Raw genomic sequence first — 11,299 nt, 5'->3', positions numbered from 1 at the left:
CTCAAGCGAGTCTCCTGCCTCCGCCTCCCAAGTAGCTGGGACTACAGGCGCCCGCCACAACGCCTGGCCATTTTTTGGTTGCAGCCATCATTGTTTGGCGGGCCCGGGCTGGGGATTCGAACCCGCCACCTTAGGTGTATGTAGCTGGCGCCTTAGCCGCTTGAGCCACAGGCGCCGAGCCAATATTAGGATTCTTGATGATCCTACTGGGATTTCTCATTTCTTCATTCTTGAGATTTAATTTTGATCCATTTCTTAGTCATCTCTCTATTCTACATCTTTGAGTCATTTTTGAATCATCCCGGGTGGCATATTTTGTGATTTCCTGCGTATCCATTGCTTTCATACCTGAAAAAAACACTTAGATGCTGTTGAATTATCGTCAGAACTTTTTCTTCTCCTAATTCTGCCTGTTGACATTCCTTCCTTCTACACAAGCAAAAATCGGATATCGCCTCGTTTGTGTTCTTTTATTCTTTTTTTTCTGGTGAGGATGCTCATGGGATATATTTCAATACCATCCTGTGTTAAAACTTGGCTGGTGTGGGAGGGATTGTCCCCGGAATCCGCCGAGCACGTTTCATCTTCATGCCACAGTCTTTGCCCAGCTCAAAGTGGTTTTCTCCCATTATCAGGTCAGATTCCTCTTTCAGGACCACTTGATATTTTTGGGTCAGATAACTGCTGTTTTCTCTGCCACATGAATCTGCTTCTCCCTGGAAGTTCTCACCACTTTCTACTTTTTCTCTGTCTGAATATCCTTCGGAGACTAGTTTGCCCCCACATCGCTGGTTTATTTTAAGCTCCTCTTTGCCTCTCTCCTAATTCATGCTTTAATTCTGCCACTGCATTTTAGATTTCCTTGCACCGTTTCCTCATTTCAGCTCACTTCTTGTATTTCTGCCTTCATTATAGCTTGTTTTGTCTTTATGCCTCACGGTTCCTATTTCACAGGCTGTCTGGCCTCTAGTGCTTTTTGAGTACTCCAGGCGTATGTCTTGTCAAATGTACTTTGTTTTATGTAAGAAATTGTTTTCAGAAGCAAAGTCTTTATCAGAATCTTTGGATCATTACCCTCTATCCTGTTTCCCATCATTAAAACATTTTTTCATCTGTTTCATTTTGTTGTTATTGTGGACTTATCCTTGAGTAAAGCAGAATATATCCAACCCTGGCATTTACCAACAGGAAGAATAGATAGAGTATTCATAAGAACCATCCACTACCCCCCACATACACATACACCTTTCACTTAAATTTCCTGCTTGGAACTCTCTTATATCTGATATAGGTTAATGTGCATCAACATAGTTCAAGTGGTAACATTTGGTAAGCATTTATGACATATGGCTCTTCTAGGCTGAGGCTAGATCTTCTTCAGACCCACCTACTTCAGTCTTTGATTAAGCCAGAGACACTAAGGCAGTGTAGAATTATCTGTATATTCTCAGTGCCCTTCTTCCTTGTCATGGCTTCTAATGCTTTTCTAAATTTTGCAACTTACAACTAAACATGACACTCCCAGGCCAGCCTTAGGCTTGTCTTTTTCTACTTTCTGCTCTCTTGAGTATTAAACATTGTAGATTTTAGCCAGGTGTAGGGGCTCACTCCTACAATCCTAGCACTCTGGAAGACCAAGGCAGGAGGATTGCTGAAGTATGGCCTTCAAATCCAGCCTAAGCCAGACCTCGTCTCTACAAGAAGTGAGAAAATTAGCCTGGTATGGCAGCACACACCTATAGTCCTAGTTACTTAGGACGGTGATGCAGGAGGACCTGTTGAGCCCTTGAGCTCAGGAGTTTGAGGTAATAATGAGCTATGATAATGCCACAGCACTCTAGCCCAGGCAACAGAGTAAGACTGTGCTTCAAAAAAAAAAAGAAAAAAGTTCTGTTGAAAGAGAACCAGAGTATTACTCAGAAGTTAACTCAGAAGATGCTTTCTGCAGTATTACAAAATGTATATGTGGGGGGGCAGGTATACATATATGAAGGCTGTCTGGAAAGTATCCAGCCATTATTTCATATATATATACACACATATATATTCGTACCTGAGATATGAGTTTGGCAAATTCGTATCTCAGAACTAGAAACAGACCATGGGGTAGGAAGATAGATAACCGGTTCTGCCTTCCCTGAATCCATCTCTGCTGGATGTGTATGTGAGCATGTCCTATGTCACCAGGGAAAATAGTTTTCAGTCTATACCTTCAAGAGTCAAATTAGTTGGGATTCTCCACACTTCCCCTGTGCCTACACCCGCTGCCGAAACTTTGCCATATCATCATCTCTCATTGCCACTTTTTGGTCTTTTGGTCTATCTTCATGGGTATTTTAATGAAAATTAAAAAGAATATTAGGGACTCCCAGTCTGATGCCCTATCAACAGAAATTTGAATAATATTTAACTACAATTATCAGCTAGAATTATATGTATCATGTTATTATTCTAGTCAATGTCCTTTTATTTAAGAATGTTCTTCATTGTCTGCCTTATATTAGTATGTATTTTTGCCATACGTTAGCTAACAAGAGCTGTGTTTTCTACTAGGTAAATAAATTTTAAGTATGCCTTGAAGTTTTCTTTGCACCAAAACTTTCATGAAGGAATAATGTTTTAAAATTCAAACACTAACTACTGGATTTCTTTCATAAGTACCTGAACCTACTGAAGATGCTATAGTTGAAACAGAAATCCCAAAAATATCCAAAGATGGCCTGGAAACTGAAGAATTAGCTGACACAGGTTAGACTCTAAAAGTAGTTAGTGCATAAAAGTGCTTTTCATGTTTTCTTACAAAGGCTCTAGTCCTTTATTTTAGACATAGTACCTGTTTCCTACTTATTTGTCTGTTGTTTGCTAATTGCTGTGCATTATATTAATTTAGCTTATTGCATTACAGGTGTATCTATTGGGTTGGGGCAAGATGGCTGACCTTCCCCGAGAGAAGGTCACCAGCTGGCTACCAAGTTTCTTTTCTACTCACAAGCCCAAGCACTGTGGCAACACAGAGCAGTGGGGAGAACTTGTGCGATCCCAGCTCCTGGACATTCCCTGCAGGATTCCCCTCCAAGGAGAATGACTCAAGAGGCTGGAAAGCCAACTTTCTTCCATTCAGACTTTTATCTTTCCCCTGGGCTCTCCCAAGCACTGCGAGTGGGAGAGCAGTTTTGAATTTGATGTTCGGCCACCGCTCCCCAGCTGGTGTACCCTGTAGTCTGGTTTCCACAGAGACCAAGGCCCACGCCTTTACACTTGAGGATCTTCAAGGGACCCAGGGCCTCAGATCTGGGAGATCCTGGGGTTTTTTGTGGGCATGCATGCCAGTGGGTCAGACACCCTGGCTGGATCCTGTGTCCCTGAACTGGAACAGGTTGCTGGGGGATGAAAGGGGGAGGTTTATGAGCTGGGCCAGGGGGCAAAGGGGACCTATGCAGACAGATCTGATAGGGAGTCCAAGACATAGCAATCTGGGAGAGCGCCCATCCCTCCTGCCAGCCTCCCCACCCCACACCTCCCAGCCCACACACCAAAGAAAGTCAGACTGTTGGAGTAAGGCAGTCTTCTGGCAAGGAAACAGCCCAGTCTCTGGAAAGCCATAACAAACAAGCCAGGGCTCTGGCTGTTGAGGAACTGTGGGCTCTCCCCAACCCACTGCAATTGGGCAACCAGGAGAGTAGTTAGTGTCCAGCAGTAGCCTGACCCCAGCTGGCATGTATATCAGGCTGAGGTTTCTCTGTGGAAACCCAAGTGGAGCCATGCCTTTCCTCTGAAGGACCTGCTGTGGACCTAGAGTGCCCATTCTGGGAGCTCCCTGCCTACCAGTGTTGTGCAGAGATACAGGCCAGAGGGTCAGACACGCACTCCAGATACCATGCCCTCCCTCTCCCACTCAAATGGGTTGCTGGGAGGACAAAGGCTCTTGTCCCTTATTTTGGAAGCTGGACTTGGATGGCAAAGGAACCCACATGGACAGAACTGATGGAAGAATACTCTGGGAGTCTGAAACTTTGTGTGATCTGGGAGGGCATCCATCACTCCCTGTAAGAAAGTAGCACTGCTGGATTAGGGTGAGTCAGGAAGATACCAGCCCAGGGTGCCATAGCAATCAAGCCTTCCGCCCCTTTCTCCACAAGCAGCCCTCCAAATCTGAAGAGGCAGTCATGGCTTTGCTCCCAGCAGCTCCCCCAAACAGACCAGAAAACAGCTGCTGAACCCTGCCAAGCCTTCACAAAGTCCTTCAGACTCCCCAACCATGCTATGCCTCCACTCTACTACCCACCTCTAATGTAGTGGGTATCAAAAAACCTCCTGGGAGGCCAGGAGCAGTGGCTCACGCCTGTAACCCTACCACTCTGAGAGGCTGAGGCGGGTGCATTGCCTAAGTCCAAGATTTCAAGACCAGCCTGAGCAAGAGTGAGATCCCCCTCTCTAAAAATAGCCAAGCATTGGGTGCCTGTACCCCCAGTTACTCAGGGGGCTAAGGCAAGAGAATCACTTGAGCCCAAGAGTTTGAGGATGCTGTGAGCTATGACACCATGGCACTCTACCAAGGGTGAAAAAATGAGACTCTATCTAAAAAGAAGGAAAGAAGAAAGAGAAAGGAAGGAAGGGAAAGAAAGAAAGAGAGAAAGAAAAGAACAAATCTACCTCTAGGGAGCTACAGAGTACTTCCCAAAATCTGGGGCTTTGAAGTGCCTGAGGGAGTAGAGCTTACCATAGACACAAAAGAACATCTTGGCTTTAGAGAAAACAACTCTATAGCTAATTACAGCATCTACCAATTCAGAGTGTGGCTGATTCTTGCAAGTATCATTCACCATCCCAGAGACTAAGCTGGAGGCCCTAATACAATCACACTGCTGAGAAGAGGTGAAGACAGCAGGATAGAGGCAACATGAGAGGACACTGTCTATTAGGAGAGAAACAAAAGTTACAGGCAGCTTGATCTGCAAGGGGGTCTTCCTCTTCCCCTGTAGACCTCTGGGTCAATCAGGGAGCTGCTCAGAATCTGTGCAGAGACATTCCACTAGAGAGCAGGTACAGCTTCTGCAACTAATGACATCCTGATCACTCTGGTGCGTGAAGCCAGGTCTGCTCAGGACCCAGCCATCTAGAAGCAAACTTAGGTAGCATCATCCACCAGGCAGGAGAGAGAACAGACACTCCCTGTACCCAGTCCTGTGACTGGGGGCTGAGCACGCCTCCTCCCTAGTGGGGTAGCAGAACAGAGGAGGAGCTTCAGACACCACAGCCACTACTTGGGAGGCCTCAGGTGACTGCTTATTTTTTCATGTTGAAAGCCATTCCTAGGTTTTGAGCAGTTCTGACCTACTTATGTGGAATCTGGGCCACTGAGAGAAACCCTTGCCTCTGTAACCGGGCATCAGCAGTCCCCACACTGGTGGAACAGTCCCCCATATGGATGGGTCTGCCCCCCAAATCCACAAAGCCCCAGCTCTGAAGGTCTTTGTGTGTCTGAGTCAGAGCTTCTAGCCCTGTAACTCAAGGGCCCCTGCAACTCCACCTCAAGACCCCATTACTGAGTCCTTACCATTACCCCTGGGCTGGCAGAATCTCCAATATTCTACTCACAACTTCCCAACACTAAGGAGCCATCACTCCTGGACATGGTTTGCGAGAAAGTCCCCAACAAGGAGAATAGATGCCCTGCATCCCTAGTAATCCAGGACTAAGAGAAGAGGAGCCAGATAAGAAGAAGCCAGCAAAATAATGGCTTTCAACATGAAAAAATAAAATAGTTGAACACTCCCAAGAGGACACAATGGAGCTACACCCACAAGGAAATTGCCAAAATGACAGAAAAGGAATTCAGCATATGGATGGCAAATAAAATGATTGGAATTGAAGAGGAAGTTGAAAACCAATAAAAAAGAAGTTAAAAAGTATTTTAGGAAATCAATGAAAGAAATAAAAATGTCACTAGAGAGCTAGACACCATAAGAAGGGATATAATAAACTTAAAGAAATAAAGGAATCATTTAGGAAACTTCAAAATGTAGTTGAAAGCTTTAAAAACAGTTTAAGGAGAAGAAAGAATCTCAGAACTTGAAGGCAAGGTTCTCAAGATAACTCAATCATTCAAAGAGGCAGAGAAGAGGATGAAAAACTCCAAGGAATCACTGAGAGAGACATGGCACTGTGTGAAGTGAACTAACATTTGAATTATAAGTATCCCTGAGGTTGAAGAAGAAAGAACTAAAAGCCTGGAAAACGCATTTGAAGAAATTATTGAGGAAAACATCCCGGGCATTGCCATAAATTCAGACATAGTGATACAGCATGGACATCAAACACTGGGAAGATTCACAACAAAGAGGTCATTTCTGAGACACATAGTAATCAACCTGCCCAAAGTCAACGTGAAGGAAAAGTTCTTCAAGCAGCAAGATGAAAGCGTGCAAAGGAAAACCCTCCAAGCTAACTATAGAAGGGACTCCAAAAGGGCCTGGAGCGCCATCTTCAATTAATTTAAACCAAACAACTGTCTGCCTAGGATTTTATATCCTGCAAAACTAAGTTTCACAATAGATGGAGAAATTAAGTCCTTTCCAAACAAGCAAACACAGAGGAAATTTGTTATGTCCAGACCTGCCCTGCATAAAATGCTCAGTACAGCACTATACACAAATCAGCACAACACACCCACCAGTGTAAATTCACCAAAAAAAAAAAACCAAACTAACAACTCCTATAAAGCAAGAGAACATAAGGTAAATCAAAACAATAAGGGACTCCCCAATAGACTACCCAATGAATAGACTGATATCCCACATGTCAATGCTATCCATCAATGCAAACCAACTGAATGCTCCTTTTAAAAGACATAGCCTGGCTGGATGGATGAACAAACACAACCCAGTTATCTGCTGTCTCCAGGAAACACATCTAAACCTCAAGGATGCACACAGATTCAGTATGAAAGGATGAAAGAGAAATATTCCTTGCAAATGGAAATCAAAAGAGAGCAGGTATAGCTCTTCTCATGTCAGATAAAATTGACTTTAACCTTTTCCAATCCTGTATCAGACCTCATCCAGCCTAATGATTTTCCTGTTCCACTTTGATGTCAGAAGACATCTGAAACTTTTTTTTCCTCTCATTCCATGACAAGGTTAGTGACGATGCTGATTACATTCTTTGGCCTTCAAACACAGTAATCAACATCAAAGAAACAGCCTATTCCATGTGAAAAGCCAATAGTTATTTTAGAATACACAAAGTTTATGGGAATAGTAGACAGAGCCGATCAGTACTGTGGATGTTACAGATTTATAAGGAGGGCCTACAAATGGTGGAAAAATTATTCTTCTGGCTGATGGAAATTGCAGTTGTGGACAGCTACATCCTTTAGTCTTTAGATAAGGACAAGAGTGCAGAAAAAGTGCAGACACAATTTTCTTACAGGAGGAATCTCATCACTCAATGAGTGATGAGCGATATGAGGAACAGAAATTCAAGAAAGTAGAAGATCATCGTCTTCCAACACAGAGGAAAGGATAAACGAGAAGATGCATTTTATAATAAAAAATGAAAAAAAATCAAAGGAGTGTATGGTTTGCAGCAGAAGAAATGAGAAAGGAGGAAGAAGAGAAACTATTTTCTCCTATGAGACACGCAAGAAGACGCCTGGACGTCATCCTGGAGATTGCTTCAAGAAGCATCACACTTGAAAAAAATTATAAACAAAAATAAAAACACTTTATTTTATGTAACCTAAAATAGATAATGAAATCATCGGTGAGTTCCTATTTATGTTTTCTCTTTTAAAACTGTAGGATAATTACAAGTAAGCCACAAACCTCTTTCCCACCCCAAATAAATAAAAGCTGGGGAATATGTGGGTGGCAGAAAAATCGGATTGGAAATGGTTAAGCCAACAAAAGTAAAGAAAGACCAAAAGGTCATTATATAATGGTAAAGGGGGCTATCCAACAAGAAGACATAACAATCCTAGACGTATATATGCACCCAACACAGGAGCTCCCAGATATGTTAAGCAGATCTTACAGAGCTAAGCAAAGAAAGAAATATACTGTCATAATTGCAGGGCACCTAAGCACTTCACTATCGGAGCTCAAAACATCATCAAAGCAAAAAATAAATAAATAATACACCTAAACCAAACTAAACTCTAAATCAAACAGACAAACATTTACATAACCTTCTACTCCAAAACTACAGAATACACACTCTTCTCAGTAGCACATGGACCATTCTCCAAGATTGATCAGGTCTCAGGAAATTCAAAACCACATGTACTCACTAACCTTGAACTAACTGATGAGCACATATGTGCATAGAGGGAAGTAAAATTCAGTGAAAAGCAACCAGTGAGGCAGGGGGAGGAAGAGAGAGGGAAAAAACAACCCTCATGTGTACTGTGAACATCATTTGGGTGATGGGCACTCCTATTGCCATGTCTCAAGCATTACAAAAACAATCTATGTAACCTAATGTCGAAGCCCGTTGGGCCCCCGTGGCCCTGGTCTCAATCACCGCAGGAAAGAACCAGGCTTGACGCAGATTAGAAGTATAAGCTTGTAGGAGGCAGGCTAGCCCTTCTTTGCAGGGTAGCCCTGAGCAACCTCCGCACTAGCCTTTTATTGAGACAGAACAATACAGGTGAGGGGAGTAATTAACAATGACTGTGTGCTGAAGGCTGGGGCTCTTTCTCCAAATTGCCTGAGAGTCCAACCCCCAGCTGTAAATCATCTTGCTCAGAGGTCGTCTGGCTCTTGGCGTCCTCTACAACCTAAAACATTTGTACCCCCTTCATATTTTTAAATTTAAATTTAAAAACTGTATCTAACCAGATTATGCCACTGATTTTCATCAAATTTTCTTTTATACCTTTTGTTAACAATTAAAAGTTTCCGTATGAAACTCATATACATTATCCAAATAATTTGTGTTTTAGCAATAGGTAATAATTTATCTACAGCCAATATAAGAGCAAAGCGTAATTAAAATATGAATTTGTGAATTGTTATTGTTGCTTAGAATTATATTTCTTTCAAATGTTTTAAAAATAGTATAAAGCATAAATTATTTTGGCAACATAGCAAACATATGATATTGAAAGATTCTTTTTTTGTATCCTTTGTCTTTCACTCAAAAGTTGTACTACCTGAGTTTCCAGAAGATTCTTATCCTGATGTTCTTGAAATGGACCCCTTTAAAGAGAAGGTTCAGAATTTCCTCTTGACATGGAAAATTCTGGAATCATTCCTTCATGACTCTGTCATTCAAATTTTAAACTTGGAAATTTCCAACAAGACTCCGGAGGAACTACTTGAAAAAGTAGTTGAGACTATGGAAAGTAAGAGCTGTGATCATAACATTTATTATCAAGAGCAAAGCACAGTATTAAAAATATTTTGAATAGCCAGGTATTGTGGTAGACACCTGTAGTCCCAGCTACTTGGGAGGCTGAGGCAAGAGAATCACCTAAGCCCAAGAGCTGGAGGTTGCTGTGAGCTATGATGCCACGGCACTTTACCGAGGGTGACAAAGTGAGACTCTGTCTCTAAAAGAATATATATATATATATGTATGTATTTTGAAACTTTAAAGATTTTCTTGATGCTTTATGAAGTAAATGCTCAACATACCCAAGGATGATGAGAAAACTCTTAGCAACCATCACAGCACAGACTCTGGCCAATCACAATAGCCATGGGGCACAAATAGCACTGGCCATACTGGACAGTTGTCCCATGAGGAATTTGTAAAGGCCTATCTGCATACATCCGTAGACTAAGAGATCAATAATAATCAATAATTTTCCTAATCTTTGACTGGAGAGATCACTAAGAGATTAATAAAAATCAATAATTTTCCTAATCTTTGATTGTGGTAATATGCTAACAACCTTTTATTCTAAAAATATTTTCCTCGATAATTCTTTTCTTCTCCTTTTTGAACAGAACCCTTTCAGTTTACAGCATGGGAGTTAAATGCAGATGACTATGAGGAAGAAGCGGATGACTATCAGGCTGAAACGGAGGTCGGTGAGGAGCTGGAGGAAGAGGAAGAGGAAGAGGAAGAGGCATGGTTCTTTTACTACCCCTTATACTCATTTGGCAAGTCAATGAACATGTACCACTATTAAGTGGTAACTATCACTTTTGGACCCCAAGTTAACAAAGAAACAGTCTTGATTCTATAAATAAACATTTTCTAGCACACTTTCTCTCCCTGCCCAGTTTCACTTGGCTCCCTGAAATGCCAGGGCCACTTAGCATGGGGGAAAAAACTCATTAAAAGACATAAGAGAAAAGATGTATAGGTTTTAAAGATGTAAATTTTTATAAATGTAACAGAGGTGGGTATTTTAGGTAAAACACGGCAATGGCATCGTGAGCAGCTGCTTGTGTGATATTATCATGCAGTATACTCAGGCAGAAACAACCCGCATTCAGGCACCAATCTACTCCCTTGGCATCAGAGTTTGTTTTAAGTTATTATGGGTATAAAATAGTTATATATATTTATAGGGCACATATGACATTTTGATAAAGCCATAAATGTGAATTAATCAAATCAGGGTAGTTGGGGTATCCAACATCTCAGGCATTTATCATCTCTTTGGGTTAGTGGATTGCCTGACCTCAGGAATTGAGACCAGCCTGAGCCAGAGTGAAACCCTGTTCCTAAAAATGGCCAGGTGTTGTGGTAGGCACCTGCAGTCCCACCAATAGTTGGGAGGCTGAGGCAAGAAGATCGCTTGAGCCCAAGAGTTTGAGGTTGCTGTGACTATGACACATGGTACTCTACTGAGGGTGACAAAGCGAGATGCTGTCTAAAAAAATATATATATACTCTAACTTATTGTTGATTATAGTCACTTTGTTGTGCTATCAAATATTATTCATTTTATCTAAGTAACTATAGTTTTTGCTATCCCCACTTGATCCCCTGCTCCTCTCTACCCTTTCCAGCCTCTGGTAAACATCATCCTACTCTCTGCCTCCAAGAGATCAATTGTTTTTAATATTTGTTCTCACAAATATTAAAGTGAGTGAGGACATGTGAGATGTGTCTCTCCATGCTTGGCTTCTTTCACTTAACATGATGTTTTCCAATTCCATCCATGGTGTTGCAAACAGCACAATTTCATATTCTGTGGTTCTATAATATTCCATGGTGTATCTGTACCGCAGTTTCCTTATGCATTTATCCATTGATGGGCACTTGATCCTGTATCTTAGCTATTGTAAACAGTGCTGCAATAAACACGGGAGTGCAGATCTCTTTTCTTTTTTTTTTTTTT

General features: G+C 41.8%; 1 protein-coding gene across 1 annotated transcript in view; it reads left to right on the top strand.

The window, feature by feature from the left end:
• Positions 1–11,299, top strand: part of AK9 (adenylate kinase 9) — a 137,262-nt gene that overhangs the window by 76,462 nt on the left and 49,501 nt on the right. The window contains exons 19-21 of the mRNA XM_023512441.1: positions 2,659–2,748; positions 9,146–9,346; positions 9,954–10,075. Of these exons, the coding sequence (XP_023368209.1) occupies positions 2,659–2,748; positions 9,146–9,346; positions 9,954–10,075 (413 nt within the window). The remainder of the gene's footprint in view (positions 1–2,658; positions 2,749–9,145; positions 9,347–9,953; positions 10,076–11,299) is intronic.

The sequence above is a fragment of the Otolemur garnettii genome, unplaced genomic scaffold (genome assembly GCF_000181295.1).
Source record: "Otolemur garnettii isolate 467f Iridium unplaced genomic scaffold, OtoGar3 scaffold00002, whole genome shotgun sequence".
NCBI classification, from domain to species: Eukaryota; Metazoa; Chordata; class Mammalia; order Primates; family Galagidae; genus Otolemur; species Otolemur garnettii.
This window is presented reverse-complemented; position numbering and strand designations above follow the sequence as displayed.